The 27,651-nt window shown below is 36.9% G+C and overlaps 1 protein-coding gene across 1 annotated transcript in view; it reads left to right on the top strand.

The window, feature by feature from the left end:
* The window catches only part of HMCN1 (hemicentin 1), a gene marked incomplete at its 3' end in the record, with an annotated part of 535,761 nt that overhangs the window by 402,864 nt on the left and 105,246 nt on the right, over positions 1-27,651 (top strand). Inside the window, 9 exon segments of the mRNA XM_083360257.1 lie at positions 6,757-6,893; positions 8,274-8,415; positions 8,731-8,875; positions 17,314-17,441; positions 18,235-18,385; positions 19,153-19,274; positions 19,798-19,965; positions 20,948-21,055; positions 21,598-21,735. Coding sequence (XP_083216383.1) covers positions 6,757-6,893; positions 8,274-8,415; positions 8,731-8,875; positions 17,314-17,441; positions 18,235-18,385; positions 19,153-19,274; positions 19,798-19,965; positions 20,948-21,055; positions 21,598-21,735 — 1,239 coding nt within the window.

The raw sequence follows: 27,651 nt of genomic DNA, 5'->3' as shown, positions 1-27,651 counted from the left end.
GTGACATCCCCTTCTTTTGTCAGTAAAGCAAAACTCAGATAAGACACATTTTCTTGTGCAGATACTCATGCTGGGCTGCAGGAAGTGGCTTGTTCAGCATATCAGCAATCTGATCATGTATAGGCACATACTGTAATTTTACAAAACCTTGTTTAACTACTTGTCCTATATTTTGATAATGGATGTCAATGTGTCTAGACCTAGAACCTGTAAAACGATTCTCAGATATATAAACCACAGATTCGTTGTCTTCCATCACAGTGATCGGTCGAATCGGCTGTGTCCAGATATCTGTCACTAAAGGATCAAACCACGTTAGAGAATTACATGCATCTGAAACACAAGCATATTCAGCTTCAGTAGATGAACAAGAAACAAAATTCTGTTTATGCACATGCCAGTAAATAGGACATCCATTTAAAAACAGCATATAACCTGAAGTACTTTTACGTGATTTCTTATCACTCGTCCAATCAGAATCTGCATAACAACATAACTCTGCATAGTCAGTATATGTCGGTTCTAATAATAACTTCATGTTTTTAGTGTACTTTAAGTATCTCAATAATTTTCTACCACATGTCCAATGAAACTGTTTTGCCTTGCCTACGTGTCGTGATAGAAGATTAACACTAAGTGCAATGTCGGATCTAGTCCAACTACTAATATACAGCAGTGACCCAATGACTGAGCGATAAAGTTTTATTTTATTTTGTGTAGAAACCAAGTATCCCCTTGCTGCTGTCGAAAACCTGGAGGGCCTTTCACATAGATTTCTTCATCAAGATCAGTGTGTAGATAAGCCGTTTCAACATCAAACTGGAAAACCTCTAAACGAAGGATAGTTGCAGTGGCTAAGGCGATTTTCATACTCTCAGTCCACACTGTGGGTGAATAAGTATTTGTATAGTCCTCAGGATAACATTGAGAGAAACCCTGGGCTACATGTCTGGCCTTATACAACGACTCACCATTTGGCTTCTTTTCAATTCTGTAAACCCATCGAGCGCCAATAACTTTCTTGTTTGCTGGAGGGCTTGCAGGCGTAAACACTTGAAGTTTCTTTAGACTGTCCATTTCAGCCTGCATTGCCTCAAACCATTTATCTTGCTCTGATTCAGGAAGATGTTTGATTTGTGTGAACTTCTCAGGAGGAAGTGTAACATTACAAATCAAAGGTAAAGGTGCTTTCGTTACTTGCCACAAATACCTTTTTGGAGGGATTCTCTTTGTAGTCCTCTTGGAACGTCTCGGAACAACCGTCCATTCTTCTTCCATTTCGTCCTCATCTTCATCATCGTTGCCAGCGGCAGCATCGGCAGCTTGCGAAGTCGGAACAATAGTTTGAGAAGAACTCGTGGAAGGAACATTCGCCTGTGGATTTTGATCATCAGGCTGCGTGGCATTAGCAGCATCATCTCTAGGAAAATAAACTTCAGGATCGTTAGAATGAATCCTGGACCAGTCAGCATCTTCCTCAAAAGTAGCAGATTGTGAAATCACTATGACATGATGGGAGTCAATATATTTGCTCCATTTTGAATTATCATCAATACCCATAAATCTCATTCTTTTTGCTGCAGGACCCCCTTTCCTTCTTTGAGCTAAAAGAATATTCACCATAGCGTATGAACCAAAAATATGGAGATGTGTGAGATCAGGCTTGTGTCCATATAACATGAAATAAGGGGTTTGATTTATTACACTACTCCAAGTACGGTTGATGATATGATTAGCATATTTAATAGCCTCACCCCAGTATGGGAGATTAAGGTTAGCATCTTCAAGTAGACAACACATCATTGTTTGCAGAACCCCGTTTCTGCATTCTGCCACTCCATTCTCAGCCGGACTGTAAGGAGCTGAGGTCTGGTGTAATATGCCATTCTTACGCATCCAGTCCTGAAAATGCTGAGACATGAATTCAGCACCACGATCACTCTGAATTCTGCCAATGCTAACTTCGTATTGGGTATATACAAGAGCAGCAAAGTCTTTAAAGATCTGAAAGGTCTCAGATTTTTCTCTCATAGGAAATACATATCCATATCTAGAGTAATTATCAACAATTGTCAAGAAATATTTTTTACCACCAATTGTTGGTGTAAAAGGACCCACTATGTCAGTGTGTAGCAAATCAAAAATGCATGTTGACAGGCGTGTAGCGTGTTTTGGAATTGCTGCTGCTTTGGATTTGGATTTCTTGCAGACAGCACAATCCAAGAACACCTTACACCCCTTTAGATCCAAATCTCTTGTGAACTCTGGCATCTTCTTCAGAACACGGAAACTGGCATGACCCAATCTTCTATGCCACTTATGAATACACCTGGAATGCAAAGGTTTACCTGTTAGTGAATTCTCAACATTAGCATATTTATTAGGAACCTCAGGCTTGCCATGAGCAACCTGTGTCTTATTTGTCTTCCTGTTAGCTTTAGGAGCCTTTGAAATAGCAACAGGATCTCTCTCTGGGACATCTCTCACTGGGCCTGCACTCCTCCTTTTTGGAGCTTATATACTTGCCTGCTCTTGCTGCTTAGACTTTGGCTTTAAGTAATAAACACCACCAATCAACATAGTTTCAGCAACAATATCTCCGTCTTTAACTACATAACTTGCCTTTTCAAGATGATGTACCTGGAATTTTGATATCCTAGACAAGTGACTAAGCAAATTACTACTAGCTGATGGTACATAATAAACATCAGAAATAAATGCATCGAGCTCTTCAATATAAACAGTTCCTTTTCCCTTGACCTGAACAGGATGATTTGAAAAAGAGTAAAGTTCACGAAGTTCAGGTTCAGGCTCGTGCATCTCTGTATAAAGCTCTTTTATATAGGTAACATGTAAAGCTGCTCCACTGTCCAAAGTCCAAAGAAGTCATCTGTCATACTCTGGTTGAGATTGTGGATCGTTGGTTAAAGCCAATGTGGCAAGTGGAGCTTGCAGATCACGCCTGAGACAACAACCACGACCTCTGCCTCCTCTGGAATCTGTTCCTCTGGGCTGGTATGTGGCGGGCGCTGAAAATCGTTGGGGACAATCCCGGGTGGCATGTCCCACACGATTGCTGATGTAGCATCTTGGCATCCTTGGAACGTAGGCTCTTTCATGGAAGGAACACCTCACTGGAGCTCTTGATGCAGGTGGTCCTCTCAAATGTGGCACGGCTTGCATAAGTGCCTCTTCTTTGGTTAAAATTCTGCATACATGATCCACTGTGCATTGAGCAATGGGCACTTGATTAATCTTGGTAATAGCATCTTTCCATTCATAGTTCAATGAGTTAATAATGCTGATCATTTGAAAGTCATCAATAGGATAGCCATTTTCACCCAGTTCTCTTCTTATTCCTTTCATTTTAGTTAAGTGTTCTCCAATATGTTCACCAGGTTTTAATTTAGAGCCATGGAACTGGGACAAAAGCAAACATGTAGACTCAATTGACATAGGCCGATAACATGCTTCTAATTGAGTCCAAATTTGTTGAGCAGTTGCATCTTGTGAAAACGTAAGCTGCAATTTTTATTTTATTTTATTTTAATTCCATTTATATCCTGCCCTTCTCCGAAGACTCAGGGCGGCTTACAAGCTTAGCAGTAGCCTTCATTCTATGTATATGCCTGCTAATTAGGGCTTTCACACACACCCCAAGCGGCATTCAGTGTCCATTGACATCAATAATGTTGTGCATGCTTTATTATTCAAGTCCCATATATCAGGAGTCCATGGCTGGTTAGGAGGATCAAATACTATGCCATGAGTACCTTCTCTGCAAAGCAGAAGTCCAACTTCACTGACCCATGCCCTGTAATTTTGTCCTGACCGCTTCAATTTTGAATCACCAGCCAGTGGTACAATAGGAAATGCCTGTTGAGGAACATGCATTTGAGGTACTGGCTGTGAAGGTTGTGCAATCCAAACTTGACCTGCAGGAGGCACCGGTGGCACTTGTGCCAATAATTGGGGCAGATGCATTGGGACTGCCGCTGGTACTGGTGCTGGCTGTGGCTGCATTTGAGCCGCAATTCCACTGTGGCCAGCAGGAGGCGCTGGTGCTTGAACTGCTACATTAAGTTGTCCTGCAGTTGGCACTGGCCTTTGTATTTGAGAACCCAGTGGTAATTGCACTTGGGCTGACTGTTGCTTCGCTCTATCTGGGAAAGGAACCTGGCTAGTAGCAGTATTAACAGGAATTCTAGCATCATCAGCTTGGAGCAATGATTGATGAATAGACATGTGTGAAAACGCATTTTGCATTCTCTTAATTTGCTCTTGCATTCCATAATAAGTCATTTCTATGTTTAATCATTGAGGCATATGCTTTAGCCTGTTATAGCCTTTGCTCAAAAACCTCAATTTGTTCAAAAAAACTTTTCTCAGGGGTACAAGGAGAATAATACATTACATCCTGCCCATATTCAGCATGAGCTCCGTGAGTGTGAAAACTTTCTGAGATGGCTGCATTAGAGCCTGTAAAAATAGAAGATGGTGTAACTGACCTTAAATCTTCTTCTCCAAGACCCGTGGCAGAAGCAAGTAAAATCTGTTCTTCGTCAGACTCTTCTCTGTCTTCCTTCGACATCAGCATTTTCAGTAAATTGAGGACAGCGTAAATCAGCTGAACTAATTTATCAGCATCAAAAATAAACAAACCATCCTCTGCTACCATGTCAGAAGAGTAAAAAACTCTATCCGAGGGGATGGATCATGGTTCATTTTTGATGCATGATAAACAAAGAAAACCCAAAGCATATCTTCTACTATTAACCTTTTAATTACAAAGAAACTTGTAAAAACACAGAAAGACTCACAGCTACATGTTTATCTCACCAGAGAACACAAAGAAGAGGAAAGAGAAAGTAACTTTTGCTTTGGATATGCACACACAGAAGTAAACTGGCTGAACATGAGACACTCACCATGGTTACAATGATAAGATAACAAGACTGCTTGCGAGGTACACACTATAACTTGCTTTGCTGAAAAAAACAGAAAAAACGCAGTGACATAGTACACCTATGTTTTCCTTTTTTTATAAATTGATGGATTATGTGGTGTTTGCTAGTTAATGATCATATAGAACAGGCATGTCAAACTGCCAGCCCATGGGCCGGATGGGTCACGCTGAAACTGCACCCACCCCATTGCTGGCAATGGGGAAAAAGTTGCGAGACATTGCGAGACATCACATGACATTGCAAGTTTGACATGCCTGATATAGAATGTCTTTTTATAATCAGTTACCGAGGAAACAATTATATAGATCATGTATTCTTGAATATTTAAAAATTAGGAAAATACTGGAGTAGCAGTCAGTTTTTGGGACTAAAAACACTGTCAGGAAGACCTTTACATGTTGGTGAAGGCTGCTGTACTCATCTATTTTGGTAATGGCAGCAAAATCCAATTGTGGATTAACAATGATATCTACAGAAATAGTGTGTGACTAGCTATTTCCAAATTCAAATTTTCCAATATTTTTCCCTGTTCATATTTGACTAAGGTCTGTTTGAACAATAAATAACTAAAACAATAGGCTTCTTAAGTTTTAGACATCAATCAGACTGCTGGCACAGTATATGATCTTGCTATGATAAATGACATTAGAAAATGTTAACATTTACAGATATTAAACTGGATTAGAATATACTAAATTATTTGAGGATTACAGGATTAGATTGTATTAGATATCATATATCAACATTTATTGACATGCTTCCAGATTTAAACCTTTCAGACAAAGATGTAGAATGTATAGATAAAATATTTACTCCTAGATTCAGTTTGGATGCAAATAATAAGATTTTTAAATGCTTAGGTGAGAGACAGAATTTTGCAAAAAGAGACAAATTAGGTTCAAGATAAAATATCATTTTTTTCATATTAGTCCAGCTAAAGCTTTCAAGACCATAATTGAAGAAGTATAAAAAAACTGAATACATTATATATGGGAGTTTCACTGAATTTTCTTTCACCCACAAGAAAGAGAGTTGAATAGACTTAATATATAGTATCTAAAGGATATTGTATGAAGAAATAATAGAAACAATCTTTGTTGCATAATTTATGTATCTCAAGAACAGTACAAGTAAAGGAAATTTTTGCACTTGAAAATTACATGATTGTTATAAAATAAATGTTTAATATTGTATTACTTTAATGTAAAACTGTAAACAAGACAGAAACAGAACTATAATAGGGCAAAAAGTGAATAATGTAGGATAATTTCACTAAACGTTAAGAGTTAGATAATCCTATAAAAGTAACTAAAATCAGTAAGTATTACAAATGTTTTAATTAGGAAATTTATAAATCAGAAAATATTAAGCACAAATATTTTAGAAGACAGCTTATTGAAGAAGGGAATTGTAATTCAAGAGAAATAGCTATCTTACTTAAATATTTAAATATTTAAAATATTTAAAAAGAGAGGGAGGATTAATTTTTACTGAAAGGGGTAATCACCATACTGCTGTCTTCGATAATATGCAGCAAATAAGAATCAGACTGAATTTGTAGAAAAAATAATGACAGCTTTGAATAAATTTGGTTGAGAGCATTTATCTCCCTAAGATGTATGGGCTTCCACTGCCAGAAATCATCTATGTTTTAATGACTGCCTAAGAAAAGCAATTCGTTTTGAGACTGACAAATGGTCATGTCCAGAGCTTATCAAATTATGACAGCGTTCCTCTATGTAAGTTAAATGTTTGCATTTATTATTCTATTTATATTTCTCTTTGGCAGTTCCCCCAAATATCGCTGGCACAAGCAATTCTCAAAATCTTAGTGTGCTACAGAACCAGCAAGTTATACTAGAGTGCAAATCGGATGCAGTTCCTCCTCCTGTCCTTACATGGCTCAAAGATGGCGAAATTTTGGAGGTATATTCTCTATGTCTTTTGTCTGTGATTTATCTTAATTGGAGAAGTAAACTTTGGGAAGGTATTCAAATTGTACATATGGTGGAGGATTTGGCTTGTAAGGCATGTGCGTCATGTTTTCATAAGAATCTACACATACCTAGCTCATTGTTTGTAGGCTGGATCAATTTGACTCCTTAGTATGTATATTTTAGCACTGCATCTGTGCATATTATGTTTAACTTATAAAGTTTCCTCTGCAGGCATAATGAAATAGTTTAATGTTTAATGCAGGATCCATTCTTTTCTGGGAAATATGCTCACCTATCAAGAAAAAAAAATAGTATAGTGCAGCAAAAGAACATAGTGTGAAACTCACATGAATGTTACCTATTAAATGGGTATTTGCAACTTGATAACCATTTTATAAGGGACGCGGTGGCTCAGTGTGTTAGGACGCTGAGCTTGTCGATCAGAAGGTCGGCAGTTTGGTGGGTCGAATCCCAAGTGCCGCATAACAGAGTGAACACCTGTTACTCGTCCCAGCTTCTGCCAACCTAGCAGTTCGAAAGCATGTAAAAATGCAAGTAGAAAAATAGGGACCACTACAGTGGGAAGGTAACAGTGTTCCGTGCGCCTTTGGTGTCTAGTTATGCCGGCCACATGACCATGGAGACGTCCTCGGACAAGCACTGGCTCTTTGGCTTTGAAACGGAGATGAGCACTGGCCCCTAGAGTCGGAAGTGACTAACACACATGTGCGGGGGAACCTTTACCTTTACCTAACCATTTTATGCATTGGTTCTCAACACTGATTGCAGCCATTTGTGGGCCTGCTGACAGCATATTGTCAACATTCAATATTCATCCAACAAAAGTTTCAAAATAAAATAAAATATAACAAATAAAATATAACAATAATAATTTATTTAATTAATTAATTAAAAAGAAAATAAAAAACAAAAAGGGCAAATTCAATGGGCCACTAGACCCTTTTCTACCATCGAGTTTCTATGTTTCTAACATTCAAATGTTCATACTGAACTCAGGTTTACAGCCCTTCCATTAAAGTGCTGAAATAGGACTAGAAGAACCCAGATTCAAATCCTCTTACTCATGGAAACTGAAGTATATACCAGTCACTATCTCTCAGCTGACCAAATAAGGGTTGCTGTTATTGGGATAAAATAGAGATTGATTTGAAAACCACCTTGAGCTCATAGAAGAAACAAGGATTATAAATTAAGCAAACCAACAAACAAATAAACAGTAGTCTTTACCAATATCGTCTTCCATTCCTTAACTCTATTATTCACTATCTAGTATAAATAAAATAGATTCTGTTGATTATTTTTATCTATTATTGAAAAGATTTTGAAATTTTGAAAATCTGATTCTCAGGCCACTTGCCGAGTTCGCATTTTATCCAGTGGAAGATATTTGCAAATCAACAATGCACACTTAAATAATGCAGCAAATTATACCTATGTCGCAAGTAATGTTGCAGGCCGAACCACAAGAAAGTTTGTATTGGATGTAAATGGTAAGGGAAGAAGTTAAATCTATACAATCTTTGTGGGATATTTCCATGAGTTAATGTTCAAAATATTAGACTTCCCAAAGAAACAGGTTTTGTGATCTTTCATCTGTTTATTTCTTGGTGGAAGAAAGTTCATTGGCAACAAGGTTATCTGTATTACTCTACTGCATTTAGTGGTTCACTGGGTTTTTACAGCCCAGAATTGTGTAAGAAAAGCCAATTTTATACAGTTAAAACCTAGAGCCTGTATTTTGGGATGAAATAAATCTTAGAGCAAATTAATTTCCTGATTCTGTCTGGAAATCTTCCTTTGTATAGTTCCTCCTTCAATCAAACATGGTTCTCAGACTGTGCTTGTGAATATTAATATGTCTGCTGTCTTGGAGTGTGCTGTGGAAGGTGTTCCAGTCCCAAGAATTTCATGGAGAAAAGATGGAGCCCTTTTAGCTGGAAACAATGTCAGGTAAACACTGATTTCATGAACAGATGTTCTGTGGTACCTTCTCTATATTTCTTTCCTAATGTATTTATTATGTTGAGAAAATTGATCTCATTGACTGAACTTGTTATGATAGAACAAAGTGTTAAAACATTCTGATATCAGATTGTTAGGTGTGGATTTTATGAACGCTATAGCCTGACATGTGTGTCTACTAGTGACTACATAACTTCGACCATGTACTTTTCTTAGCCAGAGTATGGAGGTAATTTGCTATTACCTTCTTATGGAATTATTTTGACTAACAAATCTAACCTACACTTCTGGAATTTCTGTAATACTTCATCCAAGTACTAACCAGGTCTGACTATTAGCTGTTTTCCTAAAATCTCTCAAGGTGACTTAAATGTCCTGCCTGTTTTCACCAGCAAGTAAGACATTTCTCAGATCTTGTGGATTCATGATATTACCAAGTCACATCTAAGCACAACATTCTAGAGCAGGGGTCCCCAACCCCTAGTTCATGGACCAGCACCGGTCCACAACATGTCAGAAACTGGTCTATGCAAACAAGCAAAGCCCCATCTGTGGGATGTAGGCAGAACACGAAACCACGCCCTCTCCAGTCCATGGAAAAACTTCTCTCCATTGAATCTGTCCCTGGTGCCCAAAAGGTTGCGGGCCACTGCTCTAGAGATGTCTGCACATGAAAAATTGTTCCTGTCATTATATTTATACATTCAAAATTTGTGGATTAAGTTTTGGGTAGAATAAATGCAGAGTCTTAAATTCAGATTAAATGAAAATTATGCTATCTAATTTTAGAAGATGGTGAATTTCATTTATGTCAGTTAACTTAAGGCAAATGTCCATACCAATCTGACAAACCAGTAGAAAAGAAAATCTTTCTGCAGTATATAGTACTTGTAATGGTCTGTCATTTAAAATATAGAAAAGGGTTTAGAAAGCACTAGAGCCTGAATAAAATTAACAAAGTTGCTGTAAATATTTGTAAGGTGCACATGCATAGGGAAGGGTGGTTGCATTTCTTTCATATTTATGAGCTTCTTAAGTTACTCCTTACAATCAAAAACCAAAAACCCGCCTATATGAACTTTTCATGTGATTGCTACAGATTATATTTGTGGCAATTTAAGCAATGTTGAATTCTGATAGAGAACTGACTGAACCAACCAAAGTTTAAGCCTTTTGTATAATAAATGTTTGATCAAATATTTTTTTCCTGCCCTCCCCCCCCCAAAAAAGAGTCTTCATTTTGTTCCCTACATTTCAAATTACCATCTTTGGTATCAACTGAACTAAAATTAAAGATGGTAGGAGATTATTACTAAATTTGGATCTGCTTTGGTTTGAGAAAAATGCAGTTAAACTTTAAGGCAGCAGTATTTAAGGGTAAGTGGAACTTATTTATTTATTAAATTTATATGCTGCCCATTTCCCTGATATGGTGACCCTGGAAGGCTTACAAAACATAAAAAGGTATATAGAAAACACTTAAAATTTTAAAACTATCCAAAAAAACCCACCACATAACCAAGAAGAAGGACGGCACAGGGATGAAGTCTTCTTACCCTGTCAACCACCTCCAATACTGTGTGCCCCCTCATGATCCCAAGGCAACTGGCAAAACCAAGTTTTAATATCCTTCCAGAAAACCAAAAGAGTCTCACCTTCAGTGATAGTGTTCCACAGTGTCAGGCCATAGCAGAAAAGGCTCTTCTCCTTGACCACATGCCTTGGAATAACTTAGCAGATGGGGTCTATAGCAGGCCTCTTTCAGTGGTACAAGTGGGACAGGTTAATCCCATTGGCTTATTTCATGCACCTGTATATTTAGGAATATATTGCAGTAGTATTAATTTTTCAGTAATTATAAGGTATGTAACTGTTTTCTAAAAGACAGGTTATCTTGGGAGTTTCGGTTGAACTCTATAGAAATGTAATATGTGAAATAACAGTTTGTTTGACTTTTTGGGTAGTTTCTCCTGTGATGGTTTGCAATTATCTGAGTTCAAAATATAAATGCTGGTGAATATGTACATGAGTATATAAGAATCTGTGCATGTTCTTTATTTTATGCAACTATGGATGTGTCTACATGTATTTTAAAAGCTTTTCAGCATCTTCTAAGTCATTGTTGTGAACCAGAGAAACAAACACAAATGTATGTTTCCTGCTTGTTTCATTTATATGTTTTTAATATTAATTTTGTAGTGCAGAGGTCTCCAACCTTTGGGGCACCAGGGACCGGTTCCATGGAGAGAGGTTTTTCTGTGGACCAGAAGGTGCATGGTTTTATGCGCTGCCTGCATCTTGTGGATGGGGCTTTGCTTGTTTGGGCGGCCTGGTTGCTGGCAGGCCGCAGCCCAGTACTGGTTCATGGACTGAGGGTTGGCGGCCCCTGTTGTAGTGGACTCTCTTACAAAACACAGGACAGAAGAAAAATAGCTGTATGAATAAGGAAAATTTCTCTCTCTGTGTGTGTATTGAGAATGTATTAAATTGGACTTCTGGTAGCGCTGCCGTGCCGAATGGTGGCGTTTCTGAAGCCGCCCGATCTTGGGATGCGTTAGAGCACCTGGAGGCAGTGAAAATCAGCTGTCCCATGGCACCGAAGTCTCTCCCTTGGGAGAAGAGGGAGAGGTGAGCTTGTTTGGGTAGAGGTAGAGCTCCTCTGTGATTCCTCCAACAAGCTTGGGGGCTAACGGAGTGAGTTCCCTCAGAGCCCAGGCTTTCTCCGCTCCCAGGACGCTTTCACTCCACAAAGGAGTGGAACAAGATGCGACAACTACATCTGCTGCTTAGATGGGACTGTGAGTATTTTTTTTTCTTTGAGAAGCAGGCAGAGCAAAGCAGGAGGATTTGAATTTTCAAGTTGGATTTAACTTTAACTCAGACTCATTATCTTCTTCAAGTTTTAAGCTGATGGAAATGGAGTAAAAATGGTGCTGGAATGTTGCTTTCTTGTATAAATTGACTATTTTGGAAAATTGTCATATTTTACAACATAGCAAGATATACAATTTGCAACTGATTCTACCCAGTACCGGACTTTGTGTATTTGAAAGTTTGTCCTTTTTTTTATTGAAGGATAAGGAACTTTGGGAGAAAAACTTCTATTTTTTCTCCCTTCTCCTTTCTTTTTTTTTCTTTTTGAACTTTGATTCTGCTGGGAGAAAGAGGAAATTGAAACTTAAGAGATGGCTGCGAGGCATGGGGGAGGCCCTACAATTTCTAAAAGTGTTATTTCTTCACCTTTACCACAAGCTGCAGGGCAGACTACAACGAAACCTACAGTACAACCACCTTCCCCCCACCTCCTGCATTTACACTGGCAGACATTCAGCAAGTTGTGATGCAGTAATAACATAAGTATTACAGCAAGAAATAAAGGAAACAAAGGAAGAATTTGTTAATCAAAACAAACAAATGAGGGAGGATATAGTGCTTGCACTCCAGGGCTTGGCTGCACATATTGAATGCCTGGATATTCGTGTGGATTCAGTTATGGAGTATGTGGAGAATCTGGAAAATAAAATCATCAGTACTGAACAGAAAATAGACAGAGTAGAGGTTAAAATTGATAGAACAGAAGATGAACTCACCATATCACAATATAAAGACATGGAGTTTGCATTGCGCATCAGAGGCCTTAAAGAGAATCCTAAAGAAGATTTGGAATGGGAAGTGGCGCAAGCAGTGGCTCCTGTCTTGAAATGTGAACCTGAAGAATTACTTAAAGAAATGGATAAGACATTTAGGGTTAATTCCTGGATTGCTAGGCAGAAAAATTTACCTAGAGATGTAGTGATTTACTTTTCCAGGAGATCAACCAGAAATTCTATTATCCAGGCTTTCTATCGAGAAAGATTTCAAATTGCAGACCAAGATATTATAATTTTAAAGGAGGTACCTCCAAAAACTCTTAGAAAAAGGAAAGATTTTGCTTTTTTGTCTGATGAGCTTAAGAAGCAACAAATTAAGTTTAGATGGGAAATACCCAATGGAATTGTGGTGAATTATACAGGGACGAGGTACAGGTTGAATACAATTTTAAAAGCAAAGGATTTTTATACTAAGGTCCTTAAAGCAAGCTCACCACCGTCTCCTCGAGTTAAAAGAACAGAAGTAAGACAAGAAGATAAACAATTGAGTGAAGGGGCAATGTCATTGCCTATTGAGGAGATGCAGCAGGCTGAGATTATGGAGCAGAGTTTGGCGTTAAAGGAGGACCCGAAAGAACAGAGGATGACTAGGGCTGTATACAAGCGTATGGAAAAAGAGCAAAAACAGAAGCTTGTATCTGGTCTAACTACGCAAGATGCGGCTGTCTCAGAGCCTGTGGGAGGAGCACGTCCGAAGACAGCAACAGGTGATCTTCAGGCTATGTTCCAAAGGCTCATGGTCACCAGAGATGGTGAAGTTCCTGACATGGAATGTTAATGGCTTAAATTCACCACAAAAAAGAAAGTATTTTATTATTTGAAACAACATAAAAATGACATTGTTTGTTTACAAGAGACACATATTGCATTAAAAGACCAAAAGTATCTGGCTAATTCCCGACTGGTAACACATTTTGCATCTTTTGCTCTGGACAAGGCTGGAGTGGTCATTTATTTAAGAAAAGATTTTTCGGCTAGATTAATTGAATCGGACAAACAAGGGAGATATGTTTGTATTGAATTAATGCTACAAGGAAAGAAAGTTCTTCTTATTGGATTATATGCTCCAAATCAACAACAGCAAAAATTCCTCAAATTTTTACATCAGAGACTAATTGAATTGGATTACAAATCTGTTATTATGATGGGGGACTGGAATGGAGTTTTGGTCCCATCTGAAGACAAGAAGGGAACCTTCAAAAACTTTTCTAATTCAAAATTTCCTAAAGCTTTTTTTGATTTGAAGGAGGATCTGGAATTAAGAGATATATGGCGGGAAAGGAATATGAAAGATAGAGATTTTACTTTTTTTCCGGATAGACATAAATCTTTCTCTAGGATTGACTTTATTTTAATTACTACTGATCTTTTCTCTAGGGTTAAGAACGTTAAGATTTTTCCTAGGACATTGTCGGATCATAGTCCTGTTTGGTTGGAGTTTTTTTGCTGAAGATGGTAGTAGAAGATCCTGGAGACTGAATGAAAATTTATTTACAAATGAGGTGTTCTTGCAGAAATGTAGAGTACATGTGAAAGAATTTTTTGTTATGAATATGCATAAAGGTATGTCGATGGGAATGGTTTGGGACACCAGTAAAGCTTATATGAGAGGGGTCTTGATTTATATGAACAATGCTTACAGGCGTAAGCAAATGCAAAAACGTATAGATCTTGAGGAAGAGATTAAATCTAAGGAGAAAGATTTTATTTTGAATCCATTGGATAATAATTTAAGGATTTCGATACATTTATTGAAAGAACAATTTAGTATGCTATTGGCTGACCAAGTAGCAACTAATTTGCGTTATGCTAGACATAACACTTTTTATAACGCTAATAAGCCTGGTAGGTAGGTGGTTGGCTTACCAATTAAGGAAGAAACAGAAATTACGTACTATAGATAAAATAGAATATAAAGGAAAAGAAGTCTATCAACAAAAGCTGATTAAGAGGAGTTTTTTAGATTTTTATTCGAAATTATATTCTAGAGAAAACATACAAGCTTTAGATATAGATAAGTATCTACAGGAAGCTCATTTTCCTAGACTTTCAAAAGAACAACAACTTGAGATGAATCGCTTAATAACATCAGAGGAAATCTCTTTAGCTATTAAACAGTTGAAAGTGGGCAAGGCCCCGGGAACAGATGGATTAACAGCAATTTATTATAAAAGGTTGTTGGTTGAAATGATTGAACCTTTAAAGATCTTGTTTAATGAAATTCAGACTGGAGGAGCAGTTCCTCCATCTTGGAGGACAGCTTTTGTATCATTGATTCCAAAGGAGGATCAAGACCTTACTCAACCTAAAAATTATAGACCTATATCGCTTTTGAATACAGATTATAAGATTTTTGCTAAAGTATTGGCTAATAGATTAATGCAAGTTTTGAAACAAATGATTCATAGTGATCAATCGGGTTTTATATCTGGAAGGTATATGAAATATAATGTAAGACAAATTGTAAATTTACTTGAATACTTGGATAAGAACAACCAAGTCCCTGCAGCATTGATATTTTTGGATGTAGAGAAAGCTTTTGATCAATTGAATTGGCAATTCTTATTGAGAGTTGTTGAGGAGATGAATTTTGGAGAAGGATTTCTACATTCTGTTAAAGCTATATATCAACAACAAACTGCACAAATTATAATTAATGGGGGGCTAACAGAGACATTTAAAATTGAAAAAGGTACAAGACAGGGATGCCCCCTATCACCATTATTGTTTGTTCTAACGTTAGAGATTTTATTAATTAAAATTCGAGAGTCCTCTATGATAAAGGGAATTAAATAAAACAGAATGATTATAGATTGAGAGCTTTTGCTGATAACTTGGTTGTGACAGTATCTCAACTGATACAGTCGGTTATAGATTTGATGGAAATTATAACTCAGTATGGTAAGGTTTCTGGGTTTAAGGTGAATAGTAATAAGACTAAGATATTATCTAAGAATATATCTATGAGTGAAAGGGAAATGTTAATTAACAGGTTTTGAAATTGTAAAAAAGGTTAAATATTTAGGAGTGTATATTGCAGCTTCAAATGTAAAATTATATAAGAATAATTATGAAACATTATGGTTGAAGGTACAAAGGGATTTAAATAATTGGAAAAAATTACAATTATCTTTATTGGGAAGAATCGCAGTTGTTAAAATAAATGTTCTGCCAAAGTTTCTCTTTTTGTTTCAAATGATACCTATATTGAAAAAGGATGCCAACCTTGATGAATGGCAGAAGGGTATTAATAAATTTATTTGGGCGGGGAAAAAACCAAGAGTTAAATTTAAGATTTTACAAGATGCTAGGGAAAGAGGGGGACTCAAGGCGCCGAATTTGAAACTGTATTATGATGCGGTTGCCTTAATATGGGTTAGCGATTGGCTTAATTTAACTAATAAGAGAATACTTCACCTTGAGGGTTGGGATTTGGTATATGGATGGCATGCATATTTGCTTTATGATAAGAAGGTGGATAGGGCTTTTCAATCTCATATTCTTAGAAGTGCCTTGTTGCATGTCTGGAAAAAGTATTATTATAAGTTAAATTATAAAATACCGATTTGGGGAATTCCTGGACACGCGATAGAAGTTGTATCTATGGGAGTGAGTTTGGATATGTTTTCCTATAAGGAATTACTTAGATTGGAAGGGAATGATTGGCAACTTAAATCATTACAGGAGTTAAGACAAGAAAACATAAGTTACTCTTGGTTTCAATATACTCAATTGAAAGCTAGGTGGAAGTTGGATCAGAAGGTTGGCATCACAATTATAGATCAAAATTTAGTAAAACAAATTAGAGATTTAAATCGTGCACATATAAAGAGGATATATAATGTTTTAATTGAATTGGACTCGGAAACAGAATTAGTTAAAGATTGTATGATAAAGTGGGCACAAAATATTCAGGAACCAATTCCGCTGGATACTTGGGAGGTAATTTGGGTTAGAAATGTTAAATTTACTCAGGCTCAAAATTTAAGAGAAAATTTTTATAAAATGTTTTATAGATGGCATCTGGATCCCAAAAAGTTGTCTAACATGTATCCTAACTTACAGTCTAAATGCTGGAGATGTGGTAGTTTAGAAGCCACCTATTTTTATATGTGGTGGACTTGCAGAAATATAAAAGCTTTTTGGGTTAAAATTTGGTGGAACATTCAAAAGATTTTTAAGGGAAAGATAAAGTTCTCTCCGCAATTGTTTTATTGGGTATTGTTGTAGATTGTGATGTTAAAGAAACCAATTTGATGTTGAATTTGATAACAGCAGCACGGTTACTGGTGGGACAATACTGGAAGAAGAATAGTTTGCCTACTATAGAAGAATGGGTGTTTAAAGTTTCGAATCTTGCAGAAATGTCTAAGATTTCTGCTTATTTGAAGGATCATTCACAAGAAAGATATATTTCAGTTTGGAGGAGATGGATAGATTATATTCAGAATAAATATGGGACTAAAAAGTTCCATTTAGCTTATGAGTAGATTTTAGAGGGATATTGTTATTAATTTTAGTGTTAGTACTTTGTATGTATCTTTGTTAAAGGGGAGTTAAAGCACATTATGAATTTGGTTAATTTTATATTATGGATAATCTTTAGTTAGAATAGGATTATTATAACTATAACCCTGTATTTAGCTCTGGGAAGTGGGGGGGAAGGGGGGTGGTTTGGGGTGGGTGGGATTTGGGGATGTATTGTAAAATCTTGTTTTTGTAAAACTCTTTAATAAAAAAGAGAGAATGTATTAAATTCCCTATGTTTTATTTCAGACATTCAGTATTAGGAAATGGATCCCTTCATATACATTCAGCCCAAGTTACTGACACTGGGATATACCTTTGCATGGCAACCAATGTGGCTGGCACTGAGCGTAAGAGGATTGATCTTCAGGTCCATGGTAAGTATACCTTTTTTCAGATAGACAAGTACTATAGAAGAAACTGAATGGGCTTAGACTAAGAATACTAGAAAGGACCCATATAATCCTATTTTCTCTTCCATGCTGGACCATAATGTGGTAATCTCTACTCACTGAATGGCTAGGAAGACCTCATCCCCATGCCATCCATCTCTTAGTTTTGGTTTTTGTATAGTTTTTAGCAGTTCTTTCTTTGTAAAAGAAAAAGGTGCCGGAACTCACACATGTCATACAACCTGCCTTGCCTACCCTACAAGATTCCATCGAAAAAAGGTGCTGGAATTCTGTTCTGAGCATTCTATGAGAAAAAAAGCCCTGGTTTTTAGAATGTTACTCTGTTTTAATATTTAAATAAATATTAATTGATATTTAATATTTAATTAATATTTAATTAAATACTTGATTATTAAAATTACTATTTAACTAGTTTTAATATTTTAACATATTTTCAATATTCTTCTACTTGTTTTATAACCTGTAAGCTGTCCAGTCACCTTATAAAGGAGATGGGTGGCATAAAAATAAATAAGTAACAAACAAATAAAATATACTTTTTTGACTAGTTAATTAATTAATTGGACATCAGTAAGGGTTGGATTAGAATGAATGATGTCTATATGGAACCCCTACTGTTCCTGAAGATACATGAATTTATGTTGGATCACTAAGGGGTGGGTTGGGGGAGTTTTACTTGAGCTATACCTGCTATGATAAACTGTGCTCTAGTTTCCATTTCTCATTTGGTAAAGTCCAATCATCTTTTTTTCTTCAGTTCCTCCATATATTGCCCCAGGACCTGTCAATGTTACAGTATCTGTAAATATACAAACCACACTAACCTGTGAAACAACAGGGATTCCTAAGCCAGCCATAGCCTGGAAGAAGAATGGGCATGTTCTCAATTTGGATCAGAACTCATTCAGGTAAAAAATGGGTTTTTATTTGTTTTTATGAATACAGAACAGTGATTCATGTAGCGCTTTAAAAAGAATAAAAAACTACTCTTCCATCCCATAAAAGCAGGAGATTTAACCTATTTTTCAAATATACAGAGGGCAAATCTGTAATTTCTATTTGGTTCATTCAGTGGGAGCTTCTTTTTAGCGACTTTGAAAAATACTCCCCTTGTTTTCCAACACATCCATAGAATTGCAAAGCATGTGTGTGTATCTTTCTTTCTTTCTTTCTTTCTTTCTTTCTTTCTTTCTTTCTTTCTTTCTTTCTTTCTTCCTTCCTTCCTTCCTTCCTTCCTTCCTTCCTTCCTTCCTTCCTTCCTTCCTTCCCCCCCCCCCTCTCTCTCTCTCTGAACTATAAATTTTTCCTGGATACAAAATTCCAACAGTCTTAGAGGAGAATCTACAAATAAAATAAAAAACAACTATTTCTTATTGCTTTGATTATTGTAACATCACAGCTATAGTGGTGCCATAAAAGAAAAAAGAGGGAGAATAAAGGGGTCTGTGATAGGGTCTAAATAGATATGTGGGAAGGGGGTGTGAAGATATCTGGGAAAATGAAGGAAAATAAGGACAAGGCATGAGGACTAATGAGGAGAAGTCAATCTCTATAAGAAAATAATACCTGAAATGTATGTTTCTACTGCTCTTTTGTTAACCTCAGTATCTGAATTATTTCTCTTAGGACAAACACTGTGGTGAACTGTAATAACTCTTTTTGTGCTTTCTTCCAGGCTTTTGTCGTCAGGTTCGCTAGTAATTTTTTCTCCTTCTGTGGAAGACACTGCACTCTATGAGTGTATAGTAACCAACGAAGCAGGCAAAGATCAAAGGACTATTAGTCTCATGGTAGAAGGTACAGGATTAACACTGGAATAAATCCTTTTAATTTTTTTAAGCTTATCTACTAGGAAGTTTCAGTTGGAGAACTTTGTTTTAATGATGAAAATCAGATTTCAAAATAAAATTTTAAAAAATAGAACAAAGGTGAGGATAGTTAAATGGAAAGCTGTGGATGCTGAACTCTGGGACTTGCTAATCCATTCTGTTGCAAACCTTTTCTTTTACCTGGAATGAAAATCCATCTAATCAATATAATTCCATAAGACATTGCATTGTAGATCTGTACATTATTTTAATATCTGCTTTGTATCACAAATTATTGTCAATAATTAATCCATTCCATAAAGTATATTTTAATCATTTTGCATTTAAAAAAGAAACAAGGACCATGTTTTTCTATTCAGGTAGAGACTATAAGCTTACTCAAATATGAATACATTAGTATTGTAATATGGTATATTCTTTAGTGTTCTGGCAATTGTAGATCATCCAAGGAGACATAATTTAATATATATATTTGTCTTTATTTACTTTAGTCCCACCATCCATAGCAGATGAAGTTACAGATCTATTAGTAACCAAGTCATCACCCATAATCATCCCCTGCACAACATCAGGTGTTCCAATGCCTTCAATCCTTTGGACCAAGAATGGAATAAAGCTTCCTTCTCGAGGAAATGGCTTCAGAATTCTGTCTTCAGGTTGTGCATTCCAGGAAAACAGTATATAGCTGAACAGAGATGTGTTGTGAGGGTAATGGGGCGCTGCAATGAAAAAAAATGTTGAGAAAAGTAGAGTGTTAAAGTTTTGTTGCTGTTGCCTGCTGTCAGGAACATATTTCACAAAGTCTGCAGCAATAGCTAAACTTTTGATATATCCCTTCAATCATTGCCAGTCTGTGATGATCCTCATCTTGGAATTATGGTATCTTGTGCTGTCCAATTTAGATGTGATGTAGTATAAAATCTATCAGTTTAGATGTAATACAGAATAGGGAATATTAAAAAAAAACCTGTTCTGTACCAGCCTGCTACCGGCCCTGCAGAAAAGGCAGGGACAACCCCTTTACAAACGGCAAGAGGCTGGAATTAAGCCTGCCACATTTATTAACATAAAACAGAGCAAACAAGACACCAACCATGAAACAGGAGCTATGAAACAGGAACTAATCAAGCGGTTGCCTTCAGCAAACCAGCCCTCCCACGCATTCCCCTTTTATACAGTTCAGGGCGTGGCTTCTCTCTGCCTCCTTCCGAGGTGCCCCATTGCCTTCCTCTGTTTACTCCTGATTGACTGCCTCCTGCGTCAGGCGTCCTTGAACAGGGCCAGCTGTGGGTCATCTTCATCCACGCTGTCAGGCTCACACAGCTGGGTCTCTGTCATGACCAGGTGGGAGGGGCCTGGCTGAGGGCTCTCATCAGCAAGATCTTCAACCCCCTCAGCAAGCTCTTCAACACCCCCCTCCTCCTCTGAGTCGTCCGACCCAACTGAAGAACCCACAGGCTGACCCTGAATCATAACAAAACCCATCAATCTTCTATTTCACATTTCAGACTCTGAACACTGATTAGAAAGCTTCCGCGGGTGTTATTTTTCCTGGAATTGTATCAAAACTATCTGAATCACCAATGGTCACTCAGTACTGCTTAGCATAATCAATGGAAGTCTCTCATTTCTTCTTTTTAGGTGCTATTGATATAAGTACTGCTCAATTGGACCATGCAGGAAAATATACTTGCACTGCATGGAATGCTGCTGGCTCTGCCTATAGACATATCACCCTTCATGTTCAGGGTGAGGTGGGAACTTGTATGTTTCTTATCTTATTAATAGATTCTTTTTTCCCCACACAACTAGAAATCTAAGAGCTTTCAACACATTCAGAACAGAAAATGGTATGGTCCAGCAGATCTGTACTACCAAACTGGATGGATACTGTTTATTCTTTCCATGTAAAAGCCCATCAATGTTTATAAATAAACATATTAAAGACATAATTCTTAATTAAACTTTTCCGATTTCCAGCTTTCTATATTGCAGAGAAAAATTCTTCCACCTAATATACTGTGATTATTTTTTTCAGATCTGCTCTTACCTTACAAGCCATTTTAACTTAATATTAAATCCTTGAAATCTTGAAAATAAAAAAAGTTTTATGTTGCTAGTTGTGGGATGTTGGGTAGCTAAGTTTTGCAATTTATAGTTTAATGGTTTTAGTCAGGTAGAAGCACTCAGAGAATTTATTTTTTTATCCCAAAAAGTGATTTATATACAGAAAGCAATAAGGAGTTTCTTAGATCACTAACCAGCTTGTTTTGAGTGTGTGCTCCTGTTAGAACCACCAACAATACAAATGCAACCCAGAGCATTAGCTGTTATTCTGAACAACCCAGTTCTCCTGCCCTGCAAAGCATCAGGCACACCTCATCCTGTAATATCATGGCAGAAGGAAGGGTTCAGTGTTATTACAACAGGTATTTTGTTTTTATCATAATTTTCAATTTCCTTCAGAGCAATTAGCAAGCTGTAATTGGAAGGGAATTTGTACTACATTCTGTATTCTACAAAATGGGATAGGTGACTTTACTGAGCCAGAGGCATGTCTGTAAAAATATGGACATGTTTTGAGTTCTTTCACCACATGGTTTCCATAGTAGACAAAGCACCAGTTTACCAGGACTTCCGGTGGCTCCGTCGCGCCGAATGGTGGCTTCTTCCTAGCCGCTCGCCCTCAGGCTTTGTTGGAGCCACGGAGACGGCAAAAATCAGCTGTTCTGTGGCTCGTAGACTTTCCCTTCGGGAGAAGAAAGGGAGGTGAGTCCCCTCGGATAGTTGTAGAGCTCTATCCAATATCCCAGAGTTATCTGGGGATCGGAGGGTGAGAGCTCCCACGGAGTTCAAGGCTTCTCTGAGCCCAGGACGCCTTCTCTTCATGCAGGAAGAGAAGCTAGACGCGGCAACCACATCTGCGGATTTTACTGAGTTATGTGTACCTTTAAAGCAGACAGAGCTGACCAGGAGGAGTTAAACTGCAAGTATTTAGAACTTTAACCTGAGTTGCATTAGTCTTCTCCATTTATAAATCGGACTTTGAAGAAGGAAAAGAAAATGGCGCTGAAATGTTTTTTTTTCCCTAAAAGAATAACTAAGAGGACTTTGTCACAACTTAACTAATATATTGGAATTTCTTTCTCCCTTTTTTATTATTAAGATTATTTCCTTCTCTCTTTTTTTGGATTCTATTATTACCCCCTTTTTTTCCCTCCGGAGTACAGAGGGAAAGCAAAAGTGACAAGAGAAAGTGATTTGTAGCAAGTGATTTGTAGCAAGTGAAAATGGCTTCAAGAAGGCAGGCAGTTCCTTCTGTTTCTAAAACTTCAATTTCCTCTCCTGTCACTCAGTCTAATGTAAAACCCAGATCCCCTCCACCTTCTCCTCCGCCACCAGCACTTACACTTAAAGACCTGCAAGATGCAATGAAAGAAATGACTTTACAAATAAAGGAAGAGGTAGCTGACCTTCTTGAACTTAAAAATAGAGAGATGAGAGAAGACATTTTGTTTGCATTCCAAGGGCTGGCTGCACATGTTGAACGTCTGGATGATCGTGTGGATGAGGTTGTGGAAAAGACTGACAAACCTGAAAATAGAACTACTACAGTAGAAAATAAAATTGATAAAACTGAGGAAGAATTGATGGTTTCTCAGTTTAAAGAGATGGAATTTGCTTTGAGAATAAGGGGGTTGAGAGAAAACCCACGTGAGGATTTACTGTAAGAGGTGATCAAGGTTACTGCTCCCATCCTGGGATGAGACCCTAAAGAATTATCAAGAGAGGTGGAAAAAAATTTTAGGGTTAACTCCTGGATAGCGAGACAGAAGAACTTACCCAGGGATGTGGTGATTTATTTTTCCAAGAGGTCACTTCGAAATGAGATTATTCAGGCTTTTTATCACCAGAAATTTCAAATTGCGGGACAAGATATTATGATTTTGAAGGAAGTACCTCCTAAGATGCTGAGAAAAAGGAAGGAGTTTGGTTTCTTGTCTGATGAACTTAAAAATTGACAAATACAATTCAGATGGGAGATCCCTATTGGAATAGTGGTGAGTCATGCAGGGACACGGTACAGGCTTACGACGATTGCCAAGGCCAAGGAATTTTATATGAATGTCCTGAAAGCAGGTTCACCACCATCTCCATCGCTTAAGAGAGTGGAAGAAGATAACCAACAAGTTGAAGGTGTATCAGCACAGCTTGTTGGTGAGGCACAATTGGCTGAATCTACTGACCAGAGATTGATGTTAAAGGCTGATCCAAAAGATCAGAGAATGACATGTGCGGCACACAAGTGGAGAGAAAAGGGACAACAGAAACAGAAGATGGACTCTGTGCTTATAATACAAGGCCCTGGTAGTACAAAACCAGTGGGAGGGGCGCGACCAAAGAGACCAACTGCAGACCTCAAGGTGGCATTCCAGAGGTTCCAGGTCGTTGAGGATGGTGATAAAGCTTTTGACATGGAATGTTAATGGCTTGAATTCACCACAAAAAAGAAGGAAAGTGTTTCATTATCTGAAGCAACATAAAAATGATATTGTTTGTCTGCAAGAAACTCATATTTGTGTAAAAGATCAAAAATACTTGATTAATTCCCAATTGGGACTTCATTTTATAGCATCTGCTCAAGATAAAAAGAGTGGAGTGGTTATCTACTTGAGAAGAGACTTATCTGCTACGTTAATTGAATCTGACCCACAGGGAAGATATGTTATTATTGAATTATTATTACAAGGTAAGAAGATTCTCATCATTGGATTATAAGCTCCCAACCAGCAGCAAGGAAAATTCTATAAGTTTTTACATGATAGGCTAATTCAATTGGATTACAAATCGGTTATTCTGATGGGTGATTGGAATGGTGTTCTGGACTCAAATAAGGATAAGAAGAGGTCATCTAAAGACTCTCCTATCTATTCTAGATTGCCTAAAAGTTTTTTTAACTTGAAAGAAGACTTTGAACTAAGAGACATCTGGCGGGAGTGGAACTCGGAGGATAGAGATTTTACTTTTTTCTCAGATAGGCATCAGTCATTTTCTAGAATTGATTTCTTTTTGGTTACTGGTGATCTTATTTCCAGGATTAAGAATGTTAAGATTTTTCCAAGAACGTGATCGGATCATAGTCCTGTATGGATGGAATTATTTTGTGAAGATGGAGTAAGAAGATCTTGGAGACTGAACGAAAATTTATTTAGATATGATGTACTTTCAGAAAAATGCAAAGATTATTTGAGAGAGTTTTTTGTTCTGAATATGCATAAAGGAACACCGATTAATATGGTTTGGGATGCCAGTAAAGCATACATGAAGGGGGATCATGATTCATATGAATAACGGTTATAGGCGTAAGCAGATGCAAAAACGTAAAGAATTAGAGGAAGAGATTAAATTGGAGAAAGCTTTTATTTTGAACCCATTGGATAAGAGATTGAGGACTTCAATAAATTTGTTGAAAGAACAATTTAATATGTTAATGGCGGACCAGGCTGCAACTAATTTGAGATATGCGAAGCATAATACTTTTTGTAACGCAAATAAGCCTGGGAGGTGGTTAGCCTATCAACTAAGGAAAAAACAGAGGTTACGTACAATAGAGAAAATAGAATATAAGGGTAAAGAAACGTATCAACGAAATTTGATCAAAAAGGGTTTTTTGGATTTTTATCAAACGTTATATGCTAGTGAGAATGTACAAATCTTAGACATAGATAAATATTTACAAGAAGCGAATATTCCTGAGCTCTCACATGAGCAAAGGGCAGGGATGAGTTGTTTAATTACTTCTGAAGAAATTTTCTCAGCAATCAAACAGCTAAAAGTGGGTAAGGCTCCGGGTACAGATGGCTTAACAGCAATTTATTATAAAACCTTATCTATAGAGATGGTTGAAACTTTAAAGGAGTTATTTAACAATATCCAGGCTGGAGGAGAGGTGCCTCCATCTTGGAGAAGGGCTTTTATATCATTGATCCCCAAGGAGGACCAAGATCTTACACAGCCTAAAAACTATAGACCCATATCACTCTTAAACACGGATTACAAGATTTTTGCCAAAATATTAGCTAACAGATTAATGTCAGTCTTGAAACAGATGGTTCATGCAGATCAGTCTGGATTTATAATTGGAAGATATATGAAATACAATGTAAGACAATTAGTTAATCTAATTGAGTATTTGGATAAGAACAACCAAGTCTCCGTGGCATTGATATTTTTGGACGCTGAAAAAGCCTTTGATCAACTGAATTGGCAATTTTTATTGAAAGTTGTAGAGAAGATGAATTTTGGGGATGAATTTTTTCAATCTATCAAGGCTATATATCAACAACAATCAGTGCAAATTATAATTAATGGGGGATTAACAGATGCATTTAAAATTGAAAAAGGGACAAGACAAGGGTGCCCTCTGTCACCATTATTGTTTGTTCTAACATTGGAGATTTTATTGATCAAAATTTGGGAATCAACTAAAATTCAGGGAATAAAAATAAAACAGAATGATTATAGATTAAGAGCGTTTGCAGATGACTTGGTTGTTACATTATCTCAACTGACTCAATCGGTTATAGATTTGATAGGAATTATAGAACAATATGGGAAAGTGTCGGGTTTTAAAGTGAACAATAATAAGACTAAAATATTAGCTAAAAATATGACGATGAAGGAGAAGGATATGTTAGTAAAACTGACGGGCTATGAAATTGTGAAAAAGGTTAAATATTTGGGGGTATATATTACAGCTTCTAATGTGAAATTATACAAGAATAACTATGAGACGTTATGGTTAAAAGTACAAAAGGATCTAGATAATTGGAAAAAACTGCAATTATCTTTGTTGGGGAAAATTGCAGCTGTTAAGATGAATGTTTTACCAAAGTTTCTCTTTCTGTTTCAAATGATACCTATTTTGAAAAAAGATGCCAATTTGGATGAGTGGCAGAAGGGTATTAACAAATTTATCTGGGCGGGGAAAAACCCGAGAGTTAAACTTAAGATTATGCAAGATGCTCGGGAAAGAGGAGGACTTAAGGTGCCTAATTTGAAATTATATTATGACGCAGTGGTCTTAACATTGGTTAGTGATTGGCTTAATTTAACTAATAAAAGTATACTTTATCTTGAGGGATGGGATTTATTATATGGGTGACATGCATATCTGATTTATGATAAAAAGTTGATAGGACTTTTAAATCCCACATTTTAAGAAGTGCTATATTGCGTGTTTGGAAAAAGTATTATTACAAGTTAAATTATAAAATACCAATTTGGGGGATTCCTGGACACGCAATAGAGGGGATATCTATGGGTGTGAATTTGGATGTGATTTCTTACAAGCAACTACTTAGATTGGAAGGGAGCGACTGGCAATTAAGGTCGCTAGCTGAGCTAAAACAAGAAAATATTGTACAATCCTGGTTTCAGTACACTCAATTGCAAGCCAGGTGGAAATTAGACCAGAAGGTTGGCTTGACGCTGATGGATGAAAATTTGGTAAAACAGATTAAAGATCAAACACGAGCGCACATAAAAAGAATTTATAATGCCTTAATAGAATTAGATTCGGAAACGGAATTGGTCAAAGATTGCATGGTGAAATGGGCTCAAAGTATTCAAGAGCCGATCCCATTGGATGTGTGGGAGATAATTTGGGTTAGAAATGTGAAATTTACTCAAGCCCAAAATTTAAGAGAAAACTTCTACAAAATGTTCTATAGATGGCATTTGGACCCCAAGAAGCTGTCTTGCATGTATCCTAATCTACAGCCCAAATGTTGGAGATGTGGTAGTTTGGATGCTACCTACTTTCATATTTGGTGGACTTGTAGAAACATTAAAGCTTTTTGGATCAAAATTTGGTGGAACATGCAAAAGATTTTTAAGAGAAAGATAAAGTTTACCCCACAATTATTTTTACTGGGTGTTATTACAGATGGTGACATTAAAGAAATTAATTTGATGTTCAACCTCATAACAGCAGCGAGGTTATTGGTAGGGCAATATTGGAAGAAGGACAGCCTGCCGACTATAGAAGAATGGACGCTTAAGGTGTCCAACTTAGCAGAAATGGCTAAGATCTCGGCTTACTTGAAGGATCACTCACAAGAACGATACATTTCGGTTTGGAGAAGATGGATAGACTATATTCAGAAAAAGTATGAGACCAAAAAGTTCCATTTAGCCTATGAATAAGATTGCTATAATTTAAGTCTTTTTTAATATTATTATTAGCTACAATAATGTATATATCATATGGTATTGTTATTGTATTAGTATAAATTGGATACTTGTAGTTTGTTTGTAATGATGTTATAGATGGGTTAAAGTGC

Source organism: Vipera ursinii (assembly GCF_947247035.1).
Source record: "Vipera ursinii genome assembly, chromosome: 3".
NCBI classification, from domain to species: Eukaryota; Metazoa; Chordata; class Lepidosauria; order Squamata; family Viperidae; genus Vipera; species Vipera ursinii.
Note: the sequence above shows the minus strand (reverse complement) of the source record. Positions and strands in the feature narration are given on the sequence as shown.